The sequence below is a fragment of the Typha angustifolia genome, chromosome 12 (genome assembly GCF_048772165.1).
Source record: "Typha angustifolia cultivar Huaian chromosome 12, ASM4877216v1, whole genome shotgun sequence".
NCBI classification, from domain to species: domain Eukaryota; kingdom Viridiplantae; phylum Streptophyta; class Magnoliopsida; order Poales; family Typhaceae; genus Typha; species Typha angustifolia.
The window spans coordinates 8,954,678-8,977,441 of NC_133250.1; the positions used below are offsets into that span (position 1 = coordinate 8,954,678).

Below are 22,764 nucleotides of genomic sequence, written 5' to 3' on the forward strand. Positions count from 1 at the left end.
CTGATCTACCTAGCTTTATATTGTCATATACTCGCTGAAAATGAAGTTCTCACTGTAAGTTACTCTAGTTATCATGTTAATGTGCTTCACGGAGCTCAGTTATGTCACCTATTGAGTTGGCATTTGAAATTCCTAAGTCCTGGAAACAAGCATCCCTAAAAGGGTTACAAAGCTTTGGTAGCACCACTGTAAAAGCTATGTATACGGCTCACGTGTTTCCCACTGCGGCAGGGAGTCCTCAATTAGCACCATATTTCTAAAAGAACAACACTGAGCTTCTCTGTGCCTTCTCCTGAACCAAGGTGCAGCAGCAATAATAGAGAATATAGAGACAGCGAAAGTGGAGAATATCACACTCTTTCTACTATTCAATTTTTAGCTTACACAATGCCTACACTAAGTTTGCTCTTCGGTCACTCCTAGTCTAGCTCTCAGCTCATTCAAAGCTGGCATTAGGTTGATTATCACATGAGCAGCAGTGTAATATAAGTTGTAAAAGGGGGTAATGAGTAGAGAACTACCCAAGGCACTGTGGGATGTCTCAAAAGTCTGTAAGGCTGCACTCCAGTCTTAGCAAGTTGCTGGTCTGCCAGCAGTTTCACAAGCTTGCTCACAGGTTTCAAGCAACACTCCAATAGCTCCCATAAAGCTGCACACAGAGCATGGTGGGTAGCACCAGTCATTGGCAGGTCTTAAGGCTGCTCAGAGGTGAAAGAAGGTTGCAAGCAGCTCCATCAACAGGTTGAGACTCCAGCTTGCTCAACGAGGGTTGCTTGAGTCCCTAGCTCTATTAGCAATTCTGCAGCACTCTATCCCACAAAATAGAGTGTCTTCCAAGCAATACTTTGTGTCCTTCCAATATTACAACTAAGAATTGGCCTTCGGATACTATAGGCCTTCTACTTTGGGCCAAAATATAATGAGCGCTGATGAAGGGCTCATCTTGGACGAGTATTTTGTATGAGGATTACCGAATTCGAATCTAAAAACAGATTTAATTGGAACAGCTTCCAAGAAAAATGGAAAAAGCAACCAAAACATCACCTTATCATCCAAACTTTTCCTCAAAAAATTTTGGATAAACTGAAAAGCAACTAAATTAAGACAGCGAGAGAGAAATGACAACTCTATACAACCAACAATCGACTTGTTAACATTCCTCTGAAGTAACGTCTAGATATTCTTTAAGGCAAACTTTCAGGTGGATGATATGCAAATATTACATGCAAAAGGCCAGTTAAGGGCTAGAGTAATCCATCCAAGCCTGGAGATTATTTACACATGGAAGAGGACAGACGAAGGTAATCGAGACAACTTCCATCCACCTATTCATGCTGGCCAGCAAGATAACATATGATATCAGCTAGTACAAGCTTGCTCTTCCTTGCACTGCACCGTGATCATTCATTCTCAACAATGAGCAGCTCAATTACACTACTCAGCAGATTGACCAATTCGATGTACCGGGGATGGTGTGATATTGACATCATAGAGATGCAACTTCACCAGTCAACGAGTCACTGATTGAGCCATCCACCAGATGAGCCAGGACGTGGATACGGATGTGGCAGCCTGGGTCCAAAGCCCATGGTTTCAGGAGGCATATCTCTTCTCATCCCAGGCATGTCATACATGCCACTTGCTCCTTGATGAGGTGCACCTGGAGCAAGATTTGCAGCTCCTGTATAGTTGGTTTCGTCAAGACGTGGAGCATACCTGTCAATGGCTGATGTTCCTGCGCTTGAAGTTGGTAATCCATAGGACGATGAAGGAATACTACTAGGCTGCCTAAATCTAGTATCAGGAACTTCAACTGAATAACTGTTTCTTCGTACGTAACCATCTTCTTCGCCTTGTGCACTATATAATCTTTGTTCCATTAGCAGATCTGGTCTCGATGGTCTCCCATACGCATCTGAATCATCAAAATAGGGGCTCCTGCGGAAAGGGTCAATGCTTCCGCCTCTTATGTCATCTGAGTGTCGTGGCTCCAAGCTCAACACTGTGTTATCTCTGCTGTTACTTCCTCCAGCAGACCAGTCGTGGGGATTGCTGATGTAGTCTTCTCGGATCGAGGGAGCGTTGTAGCTCCTGTCCATCTCATCAATGCCCTCCCTAAGACCACTAGGCCTGATTATTGGAATCAGCCCTGATTCTGTGCCAAACCTTGAATAGCTACCTTGGTAGCCCACACTCTCCAATGGTTTTTCAATTGGTTCTGATACGGGATGACCCATAGACTGGTCTCTAGGATCCCTAGTATCAGATGAAGAGATGCTCATGTCGGATGATGAATCAGCTCTTCTTATTTCGGATGACTCTGTTGTTCCCTTAGATTTGATTCTCTTATGGGACCTAAACTTCAGAATTTCTGGGGCTTTTCTCTTCTTATGAGGCTCAGCATTCTTGTTATCCTCCTTCCTACTCTCTTTCAGAGTGGCATCTCTTTGCTCATAATCCATCTTCATATGTTCCTCTCTAGGAAGAGCATCTTCTTGGGTTTGATCACTCTGCTTCATGGAAATATGACCATGTTTCGCAGCTATGGCCTTGTGCCTCGATGTCCAGTCAGACCGGCTCCACAGATACAGCAGTGGAGGCTTCAAATTCCACTGCTCCATTTGCTTGTCATCGACATCGATAGAACCAGGTAAGTAAAAGGACTGGAGGCAGAAAAAAGAAACTTATTAGCCTCCAGTAACCGAGATTCTTTGACAAAGACTGATCAGAATTGCATAAAAATTTTAAATTATTTTACCTTTCCTGAGAGGCTTTCGCCATCCTCCCAGATTAAATCATACGGTTGCCTCTTCTTGTCTAGTCTGGTAGGACACCGGAAACAGGACAATTTTATACAAGAAACGAGATAAAGGGTAAAGCAACAATTAAGACTTCTAATGTGCCACATTCTAAGAAACAAGGAATCAAAGAAAAGATCCACATCTATAAAATGAAAGGTCAGAATTTACATAGATAAGCAACGATTATACCTTTGAGTCTCCTTGGGAACAATAAGAATAATTAGCTTTGGCTTAAATGTTAAAGCTTTGTCAATAAACTTGTTTGCAAGAGCTGCTTTGACACCAAATGGTGGATTGAGGCCCATGATCTGCCCAAGAAAATTATCAGATTAACAAGATAAATGAGATCCCAGCACAGGGTTTTAAATGCGAAAAAATTTAAAGATCACAATCAGCCTCGGATTCATACAAGTTGTGATCCTGTAGGTAGTTCCTTGGGCTGAACCTTCATCCAGTCTCTCTTTTCAAAATTGAAATCATTCTGCAAAAGATTACACTTAACTCATGTCTAAATGTTAATGCTCGCATAACTGAACAAATGCAAATACCAGAGCAAGTTCTCTTTATGGAACCAGAAAGAAGTTAACATAGAAAGCAACCTGTCTGAAAGTTCAGTAACTAAAAGTAATTATCCATGACTTCATTTCCTGACTCTCTAAAACCAAGTGCTTGGGTTACCACAGAACTTGAGACATTGGAAGACTATGATTTATATCTGGAATACTTACATGTGGCACAGCTTTCTCTGAAATGGTGCTACTGCAAGAACCCTTTCAGTGTTGTTATCAGAGCTCTGTCTCAGATATTTTTAACTAGTTGAACAAATAGTCAAATACAGAGTATGGTAGAGCAAACACGACAATAACAGCTGACTGTTATCCGACAGTATCTGAAGCCTGAAGCAGGCTAGACAAAATATTCAAGGTGATTGTTGCTGGCATTTCTCAGAGTTGTCAATATTAAGTATATTGTTTTTGTCCTCTAATCATTCTGCTCTGCTTTAAAATTTAACTCATTTTCATATAGGTCTAAGCTTCAATATACAATTATCTAAAACAGAAAATTGGAACAGAGCAGGTAACATTTTAGAAAGAAATATGTGTACACTTCCAGTACATTGAAATGAGCACAGCAGAACCAAAAAACAGGAGAGACCAGGTAATATTTTAGAAAGAAATAGATGTATACTTCTGGTAAATGTAAATGAGTGGAACCAGCATAAACAACTTGAATATGCATCTGTTGTCATCATCACTGCCAACATGGCCACACCAACTATATGTTTGATCTAATAATAACTGAACAAGGAACATCTAGACTGTGGGGAAGTGAGATTGCACAACAGCAAGAAAATGGGAAAGATCTCTACAGATAGATAGATAGATAGATTATTGCACTACGGGAACAACTCTATCCAGAAGGCCCACAACCGGACACGTCTTTCATTGCCTTGACATTATTGCTCTTGGAATGAGGCGGGCTGCTTCTACCAACTTACTTTGCAACATGGCAACAATTGAATAATTGTGGGAAAAGATGATTTGAAGAAAAAGAATTATGAATTAAATTGCTCTTATATGCCGCAAATGTTACCTTCGGCTGAATGAGATCATAATTCTTAAAATTGGTTCTCTTTCCAGCGGCATCAAGTGTTTCTTTCATTATTTGACTAAAATCATTGGCACCACAACAGAAGTCAACTATCTGAAAATAAATATAAATATTAGTAGTAAAGAACTGAGTCTGAGATATGAAGCAAGAAAAACAATTTTAAAGTCCTCACTAAAAGCCTGTTCACTATCAAGGGATATATAACATATAAAACTAGAAGGGTTAGAAAACTTGAACTAATATTCTGCTATGGTTGAAGCATAAAATACTGCATAGAAAAACTAACAGAAATAATTAGAGGTATAAAACAGTGAATGAGCAAGCTTAGAGGTGTAAATTTATATTTTAATATCATGCTGGTGAATTATCAGCACTAATATGGGGGTAGTATCTCGATATTCATTCATGGCCACTCATTGATGTGTGCCATTAGAATTAAGCATATCTTATTTTAAATAAACCTAATTTTGGATTTCTCTATCATCCCTTTTGATACCTCTTCACATTTTTGGTGCTTGATCTACATAAATTATGCTTCAAATTTTAGAAAAAAAAAGACAGTTTCGGTTTTCCCCAAATTATTTGTCCCAACAAAAAGGTCCCAAGAAAAATTGAGGAAAGCTTGAGACTACAGTTTAATTGCATATGTTACAATAATATATAGCCTTTGAAACTTATTTTAAAGCTCTAAAAAGGTTTAGAAATTGTTCTTTAATATATCAAGCATATTAGGTGTGCCAACAACACATGTGAGCAATACGTACCATGTCGAACCAAGGTCGGCATATCCCGTGCCACTGGCACGAAAATCCTTACTTCAGACTAATGTCCTTAATCACTTCAAGTGCCTATTATAAGGAACTAGGAGAAATATTATCGCATATTGTTTGATTCTAACTGATTGTGAACTTGCCAAATACAATAAGCAGCATTGTTGCCAAAATATTGTCCAAGAAAATACCATATAATCAAATTTCAAATTCAATGACTAGTGAATGAGTTTGTGAATCTATAATTGTACACATGAAGGATTTAAAAAATAGTCAACTCAATATGCATCATATATATAATGGATGATTCTGTATAAAAGAGACAGTGTATTGACAAAATGTATGTAATACAACAGTTACTGGATCAGAGTGTTGATATCTTGGTATAAGAACATAAACATAATTTTTTGCATTAATTCAAAAAAAAATCAGGTCACAGCAGGTCTCGATCAGGTAATATTTTAAATGCATGTATTGGATCCAGAATCTTCTTAACTCTAAAATTTTATATAACTGGTCAAAACACAAACAGTACTAAATATGTCTGGCTTAGTTTCTGGTGAGAGCTGAAGTCACAACTTAAACATCTTTATAGCCTACTGTATTAGATCTCCCAGGAAACATGTTATAGAAAGATTTACTTACAACTAAGCAAATCACACCTTAGCAGTATGATTAAACATATGCTAAATGGTTAATGATGCCAAGTTACTCTACAATTGTATACCATTTTCAAAAACTATTTTAAGTTGAGAAAGATATCCATAGATACACATGAAATAGCTGGCATGATAATTAAGAAAGTGACCCGTTATTATATTCCCCAGCTACCTGTACTTGGATAAGCTTGATAATATGCAGCATTTACATGATAGGTGAGTCCCATTACACAAGTATATTTCAACAAGATGGACATTAGAAAATACGCTAATATCTAACGGTGAAGCATCTAGAAGTATAACCATGCTCATCAAATTAAAGAGAGTAATAGAAGGTCCTCACCGTGTCACCTGCTTGCACGTACCACTGGAGCTTATTGACAATCTACACAGTCGATTAAGTGATATTAGTGACCTATTGGTGAAGCAGTGATATATGATGATATAAGTAGACTGTATTTTATAATGAAAGACAGGATGTCTACAGACCCCAGAAATTATGGAGTATTCATCAACCATAAATTTAGCTGGCATAGTCTCTTTAAAGCCGGTCTACCTTATCTCAGAGAACTCCCAAAATCAGCAAATAAGTAATTTTGTGCTAAATAAGACCATGACAAACTTCTAATTTCTTTCATACCCATGAGGCCACAATGATCAAAAAGAGAGCATTATGCTCTCAGCTATGTTGCTTATAAATTATTTGGAATATGTTTTTTCCCAATTAAAGAACTTTTCATAATAAAATGTTTTTATCAGCAGAAGAATAACAAAAATTTCTTCAACTTATGTATGTAAGAACCATGAATTATCAAGTTCATTTATTACATTTAAAAAAAATTATCAACAATGTCAGATCAAAATGAAGAAAATGGAATGACAATAAAAATGCTAAATAACTGCAGAACATGCAAATAAACTTTTATAGTAAATGCAAATGTGAATCTGCATTGTTACACATGCTGATTACCTCCGTAAGCTTGTCCACCTTTGTGAAATGGCGACCAAAGGAAGTATAGCGCATGCCATGGAGGAAAGGTGCAAGATACACTCTCAGCTTATTCTACAAATTTAATTCAATTAATGAGAGTACTAACCGCTGATGCTCTAGGTAGAGTAAAAAGAAAAAAAATACAAAACATGTTCTTTTTGCAGTAAATTTGCTACTTAATTTGAATTTAATATATAAATATATATATCAGTTTTTCAGTTTACCTCAAAAAGTAACTTTTGATTCTGGAAAAGAAAGTAAGATAGGGAGATCATGTATATTAAAATTACAAATATAAAATTACACGTTATTGAAGTACTTTTATCATAGACGAATGCATAGTAGTGCACGAGGCTACTGCCGATGCAGAAGTATTGCGAGGACAAACTGTATACAGATTACCCTTATTAGTAGATAAGCTATTTGCATGGACTGAAACATCACTACTTAGGTGCAAAGCAAAGCCTTACAGTCCCTTACATCATTATATAAACTATAAAGTCTACTTTGAAGAAGATGGCCAAACTAGCTTGCCATATTTCAAGCTTTAAAACAAGGATTGATTGTGCTGGCCTCACCAACTGGTAAGGCTAGAGGCAGATCATACTAGTGAAATAGCGGCACAGCGACATTGACATGGGTGAGGAATCTCTGCCAGTGGTTTAACTGGCCAGTGATTTAATTGTCAGACAACAAGGATGTGCTGACCTAACATATAATGTGCCTACCCAAAATGAAATCCTCTTTGTTCCTCTGCACATTAAGTAACTAGAGAAGAAAATCCATCCCATCAAGCATCAGATCTGCTGTCTATTGCTGGCCAACCAATTTTCTGCCATCTATGTCCCACCCCTACCAACCACTTTAGACTCTTATCTACTCCTGGCTAGAGTTTCAAATGGTTTCATTTGAGGACTAGGTTTAGGTTAGAAACTTCAGCAATTTGGCTGCTATGGGCTGACCATGAAGTTCTAGCCAAGAACAAACTCAACTTAGCATCCTATAATTGGGTATTAATGCGTTGCAGTACCACTTAATATGTTACTCTTAACTGGATAGGGCCATGCTGCCTGACATCATATCTAATTTGCTATGACCCCAGACCAGACAATCCATCTATAGGTTCTCTTCCAGACCAGACAATCCATCTATAGTTTCTCTCCCTCCCTCCCTCCCTCATGTCTCCCTCTCAGTCACGCATGTAGATAACTCAACCTGGCCAGCCATACTTTGGCAGAGCGCTGCAAGACATACCTTGTAAGCTCTTCGGTGGCAAGGAACAGTGCTATGGCACTTAAAACTTTGGTCTCTGATACTTTACAAGTATACAAATTACTGAAAGGAGAGGTCCACAACCTAGCCTAACCGAAACCCACACTCTGAAGTTGCTCAAAAAAATTACTTCTCCCCTCAAAATAACATTGTCCATTTAGAGACCTCTAATTAAATAATTTTTGGTTGGGCAATGAGAGCCTGTATGACAAACTGCCAAGCAATAAGCATTAACAGAGTTGCTCAAACCTATGTAGGCATTCAAATTTAAACTATTGTGTATGGAAAAAAAAACTATTCAACAATCATTCCAACCTTTTGCAAATTGTAAACAGAATCAGACAGCAGAAAATAACTTCACCACTTGCCCAGAATAACTTAACACGGGAAGGAAAAGAGCTATAAGAAATGTAAAAGACAACTTTAAAAGAAAGATCAAGAAAAAAGTCAAACAAAAGCTCTAACTTAGGGAATAAATATTTGTCCTTACACTCCACTTGATCAACTGCTTCAAAATCTCAGGTTCACAGACCGCTTTGGCATCCTCAACAGTGGCCCCATCATCTACTTTCTGCAAAGCTGTTTGTACAGCCTAAGAAAACATTCAATTAGGTTTGGTCCAACAATTTCACTTCACTTTGTTTTAATCAAATACAGCTGTGTATCACAATTGTTATTGATTTAGTACCTCAACAGAACCCTCAATCTTTCCACGTGTGATAGCCTTGTCAATATGCTTTGCTGAGTATGCATGCGTTGAGGGTATTGTGTGATTTTTCGTGATGTCTTCTAAGGTCAAAGAAGATGATTCCTTTTCCATTAAAGAAATGATTCTGCAACCCAACACAAACATGAAAAATTCAACCAGTGTCATGAATCTAACCAAATATAACAGTGCCATAGCATTCAAAACAAACAAAGAAGCAACAGAAGTCCAATCTAAATCTTAAACAAGCTTCATTACCTTAGCGCACTATGACACAAATTTTTCCTCAACTTGCAAAGGGCTTCATTAATAGTTAAAATCCAGTAGACAACTTACACATAATTAAAATTTCCTCTTGCTATGAATAGAGATATAGAGTATCCTTGAAAAGAAAAGTCATGCAGCTCATACAAAAATTCATGTAAAAGGAAAGGAAACAAAGGATATTCAGGTTAGATGCCAACAGCTTCAATCAGCATAGTAAGCATCTAAAGAAATGCATGTGCAACAAACCAACACTGGAAAGAAGAATCCCTTACCTCTTTTCTGTTTCAGCATCTATAATAGGAAATGAGCTGCACAACATCTTCCCCACAGAAGAAGAAACAGTGTGTGTTAAAGGTTTCCCTTTTTCTTTCATAGGCTTTCTATAACTTTCAGCAACAGTTCTTTCAGTTTTATGCACAGAAGGTAGCTTCTCCTTAAAAGGCTTTACTTTATTCCATAAGGCAACCATCTCTTCAGGTACACCTCTGAAACTTCTTTCCATTAGTTGACTTTCTTCTACACAGCTAAGTTTTCCTTCCTTCACTGATTTAATCGAGGTGCGATCACTAGGCAAGTCATCAGAAACTTGTCTTCTCTTATTCACCAAAGTCTTAATTTTCTTTTTCTGTTCATGTAAAGCATTATTCTTTTCAGGAACGCCAGGAAAGACAATATGGTTTCTAGTTGGAGTACCAAGATCTTCATCAATTTTATGTTTCCTGGCAAAATTATCAAGAAGTTACTAAAGAATAAGAATTAATTTAAACATAGATGAATTATGAAGCCAACAAATAAGAAGTAGAGGATGAAACATACAGGCAGTATATCAAAATACGATTGGGAAGTAGATCTTCCCAAGCTCTTTGTACAATACCTTCATCTTCTATCTCTTTGAAGGAAATCCTCCTTTGTAATTCAGAATAAAGGTAAATAGTTAGAGAAGCCATATAGATTTGTGAAAGTAAAAAAAAAGAGAATGCTTCTTAGATGTTTAGAACTAGGAAGTACCTCGGCAGGCATTTTCTGTGGTATGACTTGGGACACCTTCTACACATTGCAAACTGTAAGTCAAATACCTCTTTGTCCTCTCCCCTTTTACATATAACACATTTATGTACAGGACAAGTAAAGGGCATCCCAGAAGAGATCTTTTTCTCATATTCTGATTCTTCATTTTTATTGTCAGGGTAGAGTAGTTCTGCAACACACTTCGGGTGGTAAAAATGGCCACAAGTGGCATTGACGCATCGAAATACCTAAAAAGACAAGATGGTGAAAATACCATAAAGATCAAGGCAAAAGAAAAGTGAGTTACAAACTGGAAACTTACTACAAATACCAAAAGTCAACACTAAATTAAAATATTATATTTTAAGGTGAGAAATAGATGCCATTCCACTTTATCATACTTCAAGGTCAATGCATCAAGTTCCCTATTTGTGTGGAGCAAATACTGAAGTATTCAGATACAGAGGCACAGTCTCAAAAGTGAAAGCCCAGTTGAAATTCCACACAACCAAGGAATCTGAAAAGAAATAATCTTGCACGTGTTACATACACCATTCATCCAAAGAAAAGTGCCTTTCAAAATTATGCATACTGTTTTCAAGGTGCAAACTTTCGTTTCTTTATTTTTGTTCTGATCCCAGAAAAATCAAAAGTTCTAAAATTTCAGTTGTTGCTTCTGCTTTCAGTGGTTCCAGGTTCTGATCTTTTAAAATGTACAAAATAAGAATAACTGAATAAGTATTCTGGAAAATTCAGAGAAAGATCAGGAAAATAGCAGTTACCTTACTCCCTTAGCATGATTATACTGACAATGAGGATCATTTTATATGCTCTATAGTCACAAAAAATTAAAAGTAGAAGATTGAAGGAGATCAAGAGAAAAACGCTGGAATAAGAAAAACTATACACACCTTGTGTTACCTAAGTTCTCTTCCCTCTTGGTCCTTTCGGTGGCCACCTACATTGGGCCGGAAGTTACAAGGGGAAGGAGGAATATGACAGAAGAATAGGTTCTGGTGAACGAATAAAGGAGTTAGAAAGAGAGCTGAAAACGAATAACTAAGCCTGTCAAAATAAACGAGCAGCACAAGCTCACTCAACTAAGGCTTGGGCTCCGCTTGAATATAGTTGAGCTGAGTCTAAGCCACAGTTGAGGCCGGAAGTTACAAGGGGAAGGAGGAATATGACAGAGAGGTATAGGTTCTGGTGAACTAGGCCTATCAAAATAAGCGAGCAGCTCAAGCTCGCTCAACTGAGGCTCGAAATTGATTTCGAGCCAAGCTTGAGCTCAAGTCGGCTCTCTCAAGCTCAACTCAATAAGCTCAAATATCTGTATATGTTTATATTAATTTATATAAATATAAACAAACCCCAATCTAAATGTCCCAAAGCCACCCCTTTCCTAAATCCTCTCTGGCAAGCACCCTTATCCCAAATCCATAGTCACCCTAAATCCTCCACCACCTCTGCAACTACCACCTCCATCAGCCACCACCACTACAGCAACCACCTCCGTAGCTACCACCTCTATAGCGGGCCATCTCCACACCTACAATCTGCAGCCACCACCTTCGTCTATCACCACCTCCACAGTCACCGCCTCCTAAGCGGCTCCCAATCCTTATTAGTAGCCTTATTTTATGATGATTTCCTTGATGGATCCCATCACTAGGGCCTTGCAATTTTGTGTGTGGTCCTATCTTCCATTATATTTCTGGTTGAAGTTGAGAGGGAGATACAATGATAATGATCAAGGACTATAAAAGTGGAGCTCATTGGTATTGAACTAGAAGAGGCCGGCGATAAAGGAGTTGACTGAGCCACCGACTGTGATGTGTCCCCTTTGGAGGTCAACAAGAAAGGGGTAGTACTGATGACCCAAATGGTAGCCTTGTTTAAAGCTTCAAAATGGGTTCAGGCTTGGGTCGAACTCGATTGCAGTGGACTCAACTTGAATACAGCTAACCCAAGCCGAGACAAAATTCTAGGCTTGAAATTGGTTTCAAAAGCTCGAGCAGAAGACAACTTGCTTAGGCTTAGCTCATTTACAAACCTATCAATAAGAAATTTTATTTTAATAGGTTGGGTTTAAAAATAATATAAAACAAGTGAGTTTGGCAGTGTCAGCTTTCAATAGATGACTCCATATTAATATTTCTCCACATCCCTATGTAAGTCTTTTTTAGCATTTTACTCACTATATGTCTATATTCATAGTGTTCAAAGACAAGAAAGATGCCAAAAATAACAATAATAAGTTTCTGACTATTTTATGTCTACCCCTAATTTATTTTACACGTTTACTTCATTCCAAAACTTAAATACGAAATTATATGTGTTTGAAAACAGGTGATCCAATCAGCAATTTCCAAATATAAGTTAACTAGGTAAGTGACTTGTATAGAAATTTCAAATCTTTTAAAAATTTTGCCAAAATTTTGGAGAGAAATTTCTATATAAATCGTTTTCCAATACAGCAACTTCCAAATATAAGAATGACTGAATCGTTGATTTATGTAAAAAAATTTCTCACGCTAAGTAATTTTTTTAGAGGATTTAAAATTTTCATACAAATCATTAATCCAGTCAGCGACTTACATTTGAAAGTCCCTGACTGGACTAGTGATTTCTAAATATACCTAGTCTCCTATTTAAGTTTTGAACTATACTAGACAAGTAAAATATATATGGCTAGTTTAGTCAAAAACTAAAAATTAATAGCATCAAACTAGTTGTCTTTTTCCATTTTCCATCTCCTTAGGTTTAAGGAGATGGGATATTCAAGTGCCACCCTAATCTGTAAGAAAATGATAGAGAACTTTTCTCGTTCACAAAAAGAAATGTCATTCCTTACAACCCCTCGCCCCCCACAAACAAAAAAGAAAAATCTTACCCAAATATTATTAACTTATAGCAGAGGTCATGAGTTTGATTTCTTCTGGAGTTTTAAAAAGCATTTTTAGCGGCTGCCTTGGTGGAGCAACACACGGGCCGCCCCGCTAACCTCCTAGTATGCTCCCATACTAGGCATTTATTGTTCCTTGGCGGATCAATTTGTCACCTAGTGAGCTTATTTCACATGGCAGGATGACTTGGTGGGATTTGCAAGTCGCATGGAGAGAACGGATCGGGCAAAACTAGTTAACAAAAAGAATACCTTTCTTCTGCATTCAATCTCCAACAAGCCCTAAATCTCTGATCTCTCTCCATCCTTCCTCTCTCATCGATGGACCGCAAACGACGGGCAACAAGCAGCATATGTCGGCGAGCATCACATGATGGTGACTAACGCATGACGACATGTGTGGCATGATAGCTTGTGTCACATGACAGCGAGCGATGCACGAGGGCTACACTAAGGAGAGTAGCACACAAGGGCAAGGCTAGGGGTGGGGTGGTTGGCTCACCGGTGTCTCTCTCTCTCAAGCTTGAGCTCTTGGTCTAATCTCCAATTTCTTTAGCTAGGCTGAGGAGAGAGAAATGATGTTGAGTGAGTAAGTGATTGATGGTCCATTCTATCTTGCCATTAGAGAAAAGGCCCTCACATTCTTCTCTAATTACTGAGCTTGCTATCCTAATAGGATGCTATCTAAACTTATTTGTTGTATAAAAGCTTAATAGTGTGAAACTAATTAATTTGATAAATGTGAACTAGACAATTAGTCTAATAAAATTGACATCTAATATATATTATATCATACATAATTATTTTTAATTTTTTATATTAAAAATACTATACCGTCTTGTCATCCACCTTGGCGCTCTCCTTCCACCTAGGCACTAGGCACTAGGGTAACCGCACGCCACCTATAGCCGCTTTTCAAAACATTGGTACCCCCACATATTGGAGTTGAGACTTGGTGGATTTTTTATTGGCATGCTTATTATGCATGGTTAGCTCGTTGTTACTTATTTTTTGTGACAATTAGTCCAATTGTTCAACCTATATATCAGAGATGACTAACCCATTTATCTAGCCTTATAGCCATTGGGATCATGATCAATAAGAAAAAAAAAACAAACACCAAAAATTGCTAGATTGGTTTCAATTTACAAACATTTGTTAATAACAGCCGACAAATCTAAAATCACTTTCCACTCTAATCAAAAGTTCATAATCCTATTTTTCATCTAACTAGCACTAGCATGCATATGAAATGATTGTGTCCTCTTTGTTGGGTAAGCATTATAGTGCACAACCATCTCAATAAGAACAGTCGCAAGATGGGGAAAAAAATATAGAAGAGCTAATATGAAACAGAGCTATTGGCAATGCAAATTTGCACCAAGCTATCATACCTCAGCACCAGCTGACTTATCAGATGAGCCCATCTTTCCACAGGCAAAGCATTGATGCTGTTTATATTCACAATTCTTACAGAGAAAGGTTTGCATTACCTGCAAAACATTACAGTACAAGGATAAGTAAATCTAAAAAAAAGATATGACAGCATGTACCAAGGTTGCTCAGGTTAATTAGAAAGTACCTCTACTTGTGAGTTAGTGTAACCAAGGGACCTACAATCTGATTCCTCACCAGCCCTTCTGGTTGCGTGGAATGACCTCATGCACATCCCCTCGCAGCTACATACAATTTCATGAATAAAGACCTCATTAAAGGAAATAGAGATTAGAGAAGACATATATTACTATATCATGACAATTATCATAACCAACTTTGCATGATTAGGGTTAGGATAGCTATTTCCCACTCATTATCAACAATTTACCGTACTGAGATCAGCAGATCAGCATGCAAAAGAAAATATGCACCAGACACCTGTAAATCCTGCACCTTCAAACGTCAAAAATTGGTAATTCAGAGGACGAGGGTGGAGGCTCAGATTAACAGATCACACTACTGAAGTATAAAATCATGGTTCTGAAAATCCACTCTGAAACTGGTAAACTCACTGGTTTGTGCTGTGTTCCTATTGGTTTCAGTCAGTTTCAGTGCTTTCCAACATATGTTTTCAGTGGTAACAGCCACCATTTTTGGTGGCTTCAATGTTTTTGGTTGTTTCAGCCAAAACTACTAAAACCAAGCTATATCGGATATTCAAACTCTATTTACCTCGAACCATCTTGAATTTCCATGGATAAAATTGATATAAGCCTCACTAGCTCTAGCTAAATGGCTTGTACATGCAAATATGGAAACAGGGGAGATCACTAGGGGAAGGGAGAGAGAGAGACAAAGAGGCAGAGTAATAGTTTGGGCAGTTTAGTCCAGAATAAAAGAACATACCATAAAATCTCCCCACCATTGTCGCAAATAGCACAAACTGAATCAAACAAATCAGACTCTTCCTCAGATTCATCCCCAGCATCATCTTCCACTATGTCATCCACTTCATTCTCATCAGCAATAAATGATTGTTTTATGTCGAGAAGATTTGAAGTAGCCTGATAAACATCACTTCAGTGAATTCTAGATAACTACCAGAAGTTTAATATATTAGATATATCTTATTTGAAATCTTCCGAGAACATCTCTCTTAAGCAATTGGAAACAGTAACTCTGACCTCAACAAATTTCCTCCTTGGCTTCTCAAGAAAACCCAACAAAAGCTGCCAAACAACAGTCAGAAGTAAAATTGTATTGAGCCTACTGATCATACCCAATATTATATTACCAAAGTTATGTCAAAATGGTATTGTACAGAATCAGGACTCGCTAGCCAAAGTCAAAGTAAAAAAGGTAGGTGATATATAACCAATAGAGTAATGATCACAACATACCAAAATAATAATTAATCATCCCTTGCTCAAAATGTGTGAAAATCAATCACAAAAATTGTGTACCAAGCATGATAAGATCAGAGGCATCCTTTAATTGTTAAGAAAATGTCATGCATGTCATTTAAGAGTGAAGAACCACTGGAAATAACTAAATATTATTTAAGCATAAAACTACCAAAGACTAAAAAATTGAAAACATGGATAATTACAAAAAGTGAAACAACAAATAAGGTCCAGAACAAGGACAAAGTTGTGTTTCCATTTTTCCTTTTCCAATAATCAAATTATGTATTCATCTACTATTGCAAATTAAAAGAACAAGTGATACATCAACAGATGTCAGTAAGAAAGCTGCACAAATAGAGGATGAGAGAGAAGTTAAAATTTACGAGTATAGATTGGATCTAGTTTCAGTTACATTGTTTAAGAAACTTCCAGTTTCAAACAAATATTACTTCAAAAATATCCAAGAAATCTAAAAAATAGTAAAAGTTGCAGTAACTGACAACATTGCAAGAAAGTGAGAAGCAATTTTTGTATATTAACTTTAGAGGATTGCTGATTTAAAATTTTGATTTACCAAGAAATATCAAGAAGAAAGGAGGTGGCAAACATGTTATTTCATTTATAAATGCAAACTGTACAACACTGTTCAGGAACTATCAAGATAAAGCATAAAGTTCCACCAGCACGTCCAACTGTACACTTTGATTTGCACTTGATATTGTTTTATATTTAATGTTGAAAAGACAAATTTAAGGGGTTCAAATAAATTTCAGAACAAACTTCAAATCTTGGCCTTGCAAACATCTGCTTAAACTTCTATATATATGTACAAAAAGTGAACGACTGACTTAACTTTACAACTTGAAAGTTGGGTATCGCGTGATCTTGGTCCATCTCAAAGACTTAGTCCATGACAAGTAATATCAGAGCAGATTGACAAGAGCGACACCCTTGCGAAATGGGGCGACATAAGCAAGATGGAAAGACAAGTCAAATGGCAAATGCATAAGATTTGAGCAAAAGAGCAGCAGCAGTGCCAGTGTTGATCACCGAGCCATATTTGAGCAATTGTGATAGGCATCAAAGCAATAGGAAACAACTTGATGATATGGAGGCACAAATTTTGCAACTTGATGCCAATGTTGCATCAATATACACTCTTGGTGATAGGCTAGATCACTTGGAAAACTATCAGCACATGGACGACAGGATCGAAACGTTGCAAACAGCATGAAGAAAGCTATCCAGCATCTAAAAGAGCAGCTAGCAGACCTCTCCGCAAAGGTGACGGTGCTCACGCGAGCCATGAGCACCATGCAACTTGCTACACAAGCAAAGGGTCATTCTAGAATAGTTGGAGTGTAGGAACCGTGCTGCTACAAGAGTGCAATGGATGCCAAAGAGTTGGAGAACTTCCTTTTCGATGTTGAGCAAAACTTCTAAGTAACGCGAAAGAACTCAAAAGAAACCAAAGTCACTTTTGCAATGATGTACCTTGATGGAGATGCCAAGCTTTGGTTGTAGACTCGTAACAAGGACATCCAAGGTGGCCGCTACAACATCAACACTTGGAATTTGAAATATGAGCTGAATGTACAATTTCTCCCCAAAAACATGGAGTTCATCGCAAGACGAAGTTTGCAACACCTCATGCAGACAGGTTCAATTCAAGAGTATGCCAAGCAATTCTCGACGCTCATGTTGGACATCAGGAACAAGTTGAAAAAAGACAAGCTTGGGCACAAACGGAGTTGCCATGTTAGGACATTCCAGACTTAGTGGCGGCCCAAGCTGCAGCGGAGTACTTGATAGATTATTTAACCCCCGAAAACCCCAAAAGGAAACCTTCAACGAACAATGCAAAACCCAAGAGGTCAAAAGGTAAAGGGGAAATGCAAAGTAACAAGAAAGGATCGACGCAAAAGAGTGTGATATTGAACAAGTCCCAAAAAGGGCTTGTGGTGCAAGCTCAAGAGCAAAGTTCGGATAGCGATGACGAGAAGTCAACAAATGGCCCTCAAGTTGGGGCATTGCAACTTCTAAATAATCATCAAGGCTCAAGTAGGGGAGAAGTAAAGACCCCCTACCTCCAAAAGACCAAAAACCTACTAAGCTAATGTTCATCAACATCGAGCTCAATTGAAATTCGACCAATGCATTGGTTGACATTGGTGCCACTCACAACTTTATCGTTGACCATGAAGCACGTCGCCTTGAGTTGGCCCTTGCAAAGGACTCAAGTTGAATGAAGGTGGTGAATTCAAAGTCTCAATCGGTTGTCAGGCAAGTGAAAAGAGTTTAAATTACGGTTGGGTCTTAGAGAGGCAAAGCAAATTCCAAGTCATTCTTGGTGTGGAATTTCTACAGACGGCAAGAAGAGTGCTGATGCCTTTCCTTAATGCTCTTTGCATGATAAGGGATGAGTTCCCTTATGTCGTTCTGATGGCGAAGGAGGCAAAGCAACTTTCAACACTTCAATTGAAGAAGGGTGTCAAGAAGGGTGAAGGGTGAACAAACATTTTTGGCAGCATTGAAGCTTGAGGCGGATCCTTTGGAGAACAGTCTAATTCCTTTTGGGGTCCGAAAGGTTTTAAAAGAACTTGGGCACATGATGCCACTTGAGTTGCTAAAGACCTTGCCTCATCGGTGAGCGATGGACCATAAGATCGAATAAGAGCCGAGGACAAAGCCACCAACTCGTGCACCGCAGAGAGTTGCGCCGTTGAAGAAGTTCTTGTGCAAGGACATCCGATTGCTTATGAAAGTCACAAGCTAAACAATATGGAGCAAAGATATACAATGCACGAAAAGGAGATGATGGCAATCATTCATTGCCTTGGTGTTTTGAGGCATTATCTCCCTGGGTCTAAATTGTTATGAAAACCAATAATGTTGCCTTGAGCATTTTTCAAACTCAAAAGAAGCTCTCTCCAAAGCAAGCAAGATGGTAAGACTCTTTGTCGAAATTTGACATGATCTTAAATACAAACTAGGATGAACCAACCAAGTTGTAGATGCATTAAACCGCAAGGCCGAACTTGCTGCTCTCAAAGCGGTAGCAAACGAGAGTGTAAGCCAAGTACAAGCATCACTTCAGAAAAAGATTCACGAGGGAATGTGAAGCAATCTAATGGCAAAGACCCTCAAGAAGCTTATAGACAAAGGGAATACGCAACAGTTTTGGATCCAAGAAGGACTCATCATAACAAAAAGAAACCATGTGTATGTGCCACGGGCAAACAATCTGCAAAGAGAACTGCTCAAAAAGTGTCATGACACCTTATAGGTGGGTCACCTAGGCATAAATCGTACCTTAGCTCTTATGGAAAGAGCTTATTGTTGGCCAAAGATAGGGGAAGATGTCAAAAATTATGTGCGCACTTGTCTCATTTGCCAACAAGACAAAGTGGAGCATACGAAGCCTTGTGGGTTGTTGGAGTCGTTCCCCATTCCTAAGAGGCCATGGGAAAGTCTCTTTGGATTTCATCGCGAGCTTGCCAAAAGTGAGAGACATTGGCTCAAATTTTGGTTGCGGTGGATCGGTTTTCGAAGTATTCGACATTTATACTAGCTCCGCTGCATTGCACCGCTGAAGAAGCAGCTCGTTTATTCCTAAGGCATGTGGTCAAGTATAGGGAAGTTCAACAAAACATTGTGAGCGATAGGGATTCTCAATTCTTAGGTTGATTTTGGACCGGAGTTGTTCGAACTCTTAGGATCAAAACAATTCTTCTCCACAAGCCTTCATCACTAAATCGATGGCCAAACCGAAAGAATAAACGCTATTCTTGAGCAATACTTGTAGCACTTTGCCAGTGCCAATCACAAGATTGGGTCAAGTTACTTGACATCGCCCAATTCTCATACAACTTGCAGCGGAAATTTGCATCCACCAAAAGCCCCTTCAAAGTTATAACGGGACAACAACCTTCCACACCGCATACTTTGGTGGTGGATTACAGAGGCAGCAGCCCTTTAGCATATCACCTTGTCAAAGAGTGGCATCAGAATACGTTGACTGTGAAAGCCTATCTTGAGAGAACAACACAAAAGATGAAGTGAGCGGACAAGAATCGAAGGCCTTGAGACTTTAAAAAAGGTGATTTGGTGCTGGTCGAGCTCCAACCAGCATTACTCAAGTTCTTTAGCAAAGTGCATAACGGACTTGCTTGCAAATATGAAGGCCCCTTTCCTATCATCAATAAAGTATGCAATGTGTTCTACCTAGTGCAACTCCCGGCTTGGCTTAAAATCTATTCGATCATTTATGTGAGTTGCCTAAAACCATTTCGTGCCGATTGCAAAGATCCTTCTCCGTAATGCGTCGAACTAGCCAAACCCTACTACAGCGTCGCTTGATAAGCATATTGACACCATCTTAGCGGACAAAGAGCGGACTTTGCCCAATGGAGCCAAAGGGACCGAATACTTGGTCAAATGGAAGAAACTTCCAATGTCTGAAACTAGTTAGGAATTTGAAGAAGCTCAGCGGCATGAAAAAGACAAAGTTCAAGCATACAAAAAGAATAACTTAGCAAGGCAATAAGCACGTCAAGATGATATTTGAGCGTCACTTGGTAGCAACCAAAGAAGACCTCGACGAGGATGTCGAGATTTAAGTGGGGAGTTTGTTAGGACCGTTTTGTTCGTAATGTAGGTCCGATTGTATTACTGCTTTTAATTATGTAAATAGGTTGCCAACCCCATGTCTTTTGCCTATTTTTGAGTGTCTTATGCTTCCTTCAAGAGCACCTTGTGAAGTCACCTTGGGATCGCAACACTAGTTTTGGGTGTGCCCATATGCCGCCCCGCACATGTCTTTCAAAACCATGGGTCAAAACTCAAATAAGACTTACTTTCAAAATGCAACGCCCCACAAAACATTTGATCTCCCCTTCCCCGAGTCATAGAACTAGGGATACTTATACTTAGTAGTATAGGAGAACTATCGAGAAACATTAAATGAGCTAGCTTCACAACCAAAGTGTCACCGGTTCAATGGTGTTCATTACGCTCCTGAAGGCTGCCATGCCCATTTAAATTTCTTGTCATTAGCAAATCTTATGACTTCCTTTCCTATTAATACAAAATCGCAACATTTCCATCGAATCATATATTTTGCTTGTCTTTGCTTTGTCGCAATCCAAACAAATGCAACACTTGTAAAGCGAATGGCTTACTTAACTTTACAATCTGAAAGTTGGGTGTCGCGCAGTCTTGGTCCATCTCAAAGACTTAGTTTGTGATAACGTGCTCACCTAAAGAAGACATTTTGTCTTCTGTCTACTCTTAAAAGTATAGATTCAAATGAAAATTGTTATGCTAGTGGGGCAAAGTTCATCAAAAGTGAGGTTTTGATGGCAACAAGAAAGGGCACTTGACAAGTGTTCTAGATCTAAATAGGTCAACAAATTATAGTTCTTGAGCAACCGAAAGAGATTCTTCCAGTGTTGCTGCTGTATAATCTCTAATCAGCACCCACCTGTTATAACTTAAAAGGAATGTTGTTTACTATTTTTTACTTTTTCTGTTTTCTTGCTTATGGCATCAGTTATTGAGATAATCAATTGCTAACGTGTATTCGCAAAATAAATATTGCATCAGAAACTTCCAAACTTGTAAGATCATTCATACCTGGCATTTTGTTAAAGTCTCATCTCTGTCCACAAACAGCCTAATGAGTGAGAGATGATCCCTTAAGTCATCCTCTGAAGGTCCAATTTCAAATTTACTGCAAAATTAGCAACAACTTCATGAACTTCAAAGAATCACATGACATTTGAAAAAGGAAAATAGATTCCCACCTGCGAACTCTGCGGAGATGATCCCATAATCTCTTTTCTGATGCTTCTGGATTCCTCTTCAGAAAGTGAAGCATATGCACCGTGATCATAATCGTCCAAATTGTGTCCTCATAGCTCTTCCGGGGCTTCAGTAGACCTATCCATTTGTTGTCCTTCGAGAGCGCAGCGATTTCAGGCTGCTCACCTTGAAACTCCAACTTCCACGCGGTAACCTCCTTATAAACTTTCTGGAGGCCTCCATCAGCGGTTCCATGCAAGAAAACATTTTTCTTGGGATCACCCAGTTTCTCCTCTCCATCCAAGAGGATGGGCAAGACGGCGAATGAGATGGGTGACTCTTCTCTATCAACAAAATAGTAATTTGTCACCGCTTGCGGCATAACCTCCGCCTCATCATCTGACATCGCCATTGTTTACCCTGTAATCAAGAACCTGACGAAAAAAAAAAAACATTAAAGAACCGCTCAAAACCATCAAATAAGTCACTCAAAATAGGCTCACTTCCTACAATCCCTAGAATCAATGGGCAACCTTTAAACATAAACGGAAATTTGTGCAACCCGAACAGCGCTAAGAATGCCCAAACGAAAACAAAATTTCACAAAGAAAATGATTTCAAATTATTCAAACTTGGAAAAGGGACGGCGACAATGAGCATACTTGAAGCAAAACGATAACAGCGATTCGAGAACCCCAAGAGATGCACAAAGAAAGATTGAACATATCTCCACCAAAAATAACAAGAAGGAGCATACCAAGCGCCAAAACACTTAGCCCAGATCTTGAAACCGGAATAAGGAAAGTAAATTCGAAGGATAAATCTTAACACCAAGAGCAATAGAAATGGGTTTACGTGGCACCCCAACCCTAAAAACTCTGCAGCGGGAACTCGAGAGGGTACTTTAAAATGGATTTATTCGACTATTTTATTATTAGGATTCGGTTTCGGATCTTCGGGAAGTTGGCAGACTTTTCCAGTATAATGACATTCTAATCCCTGCATTTCAACAATATAACTACCTAGAAATTACATTCTCACTCTTTTGCAGCTTGAACCTCGTACTTCAATTATTTAGGCCAAAATACATAGGTTTGTTTGAACAGGGTGAGTTACTTTATAAATCTCA

The 22,764-nt window shown here is 38.5% G+C and overlaps 1 protein-coding gene across 4 annotated transcripts; it reads right to left on the reverse strand.

Annotated features, from left to right (window-relative positions):
• Nucleotides 1–1,069: 1,069 nt before the first annotated feature.
• LOC140771934 (protein ENHANCED DOWNY MILDEW 2-like) lies at nt 1,070–22,522 on the reverse strand. Of its 4 annotated transcripts, none has more exons than XM_073113774.1 (19): nt 22,393–22,522; nt 21,638–22,069; nt 21,468–21,564; nt 15,612–15,656; nt 15,334–15,491; nt 14,573–14,669; nt 14,385–14,483; nt 10,086–10,333; nt 9,894–9,983; nt 9,350–9,796; nt 8,793–8,937; nt 8,595–8,696; nt 6,812–6,904; nt 6,185–6,226; nt 4,395–4,505; nt 3,211–3,282; nt 2,991–3,109; nt 2,759–2,822; nt 1,070–2,663 (listed from the first exon to the last, which is right to left on the reverse strand). In XM_073113774.1, exons 2-19 carry the CDS (start codon nt 22,045–22,047, stop codon nt 1,518–1,520), a joined length of 3,585 nt encoding a protein of 1,194 aa, XP_072969875.1. In that variant the 5' UTR covers nt 22,048–22,069; nt 22,393–22,522; the 3' UTR covers nt 1,070–1,517. The 4 variants fall into 4 exon arrangements, with proteins under 4 accessions (XP_072969875.1, XP_072969877.1, XP_072969876.1 ...); XM_073113776.1 differs by having other exon boundaries at nt 22,491–22,510; XM_073113775.1 differs by having other exon boundaries at nt 22,298–22,509.
• Between the last annotated feature and the right edge of the window lie 242 nt (nt 22,523–22,764).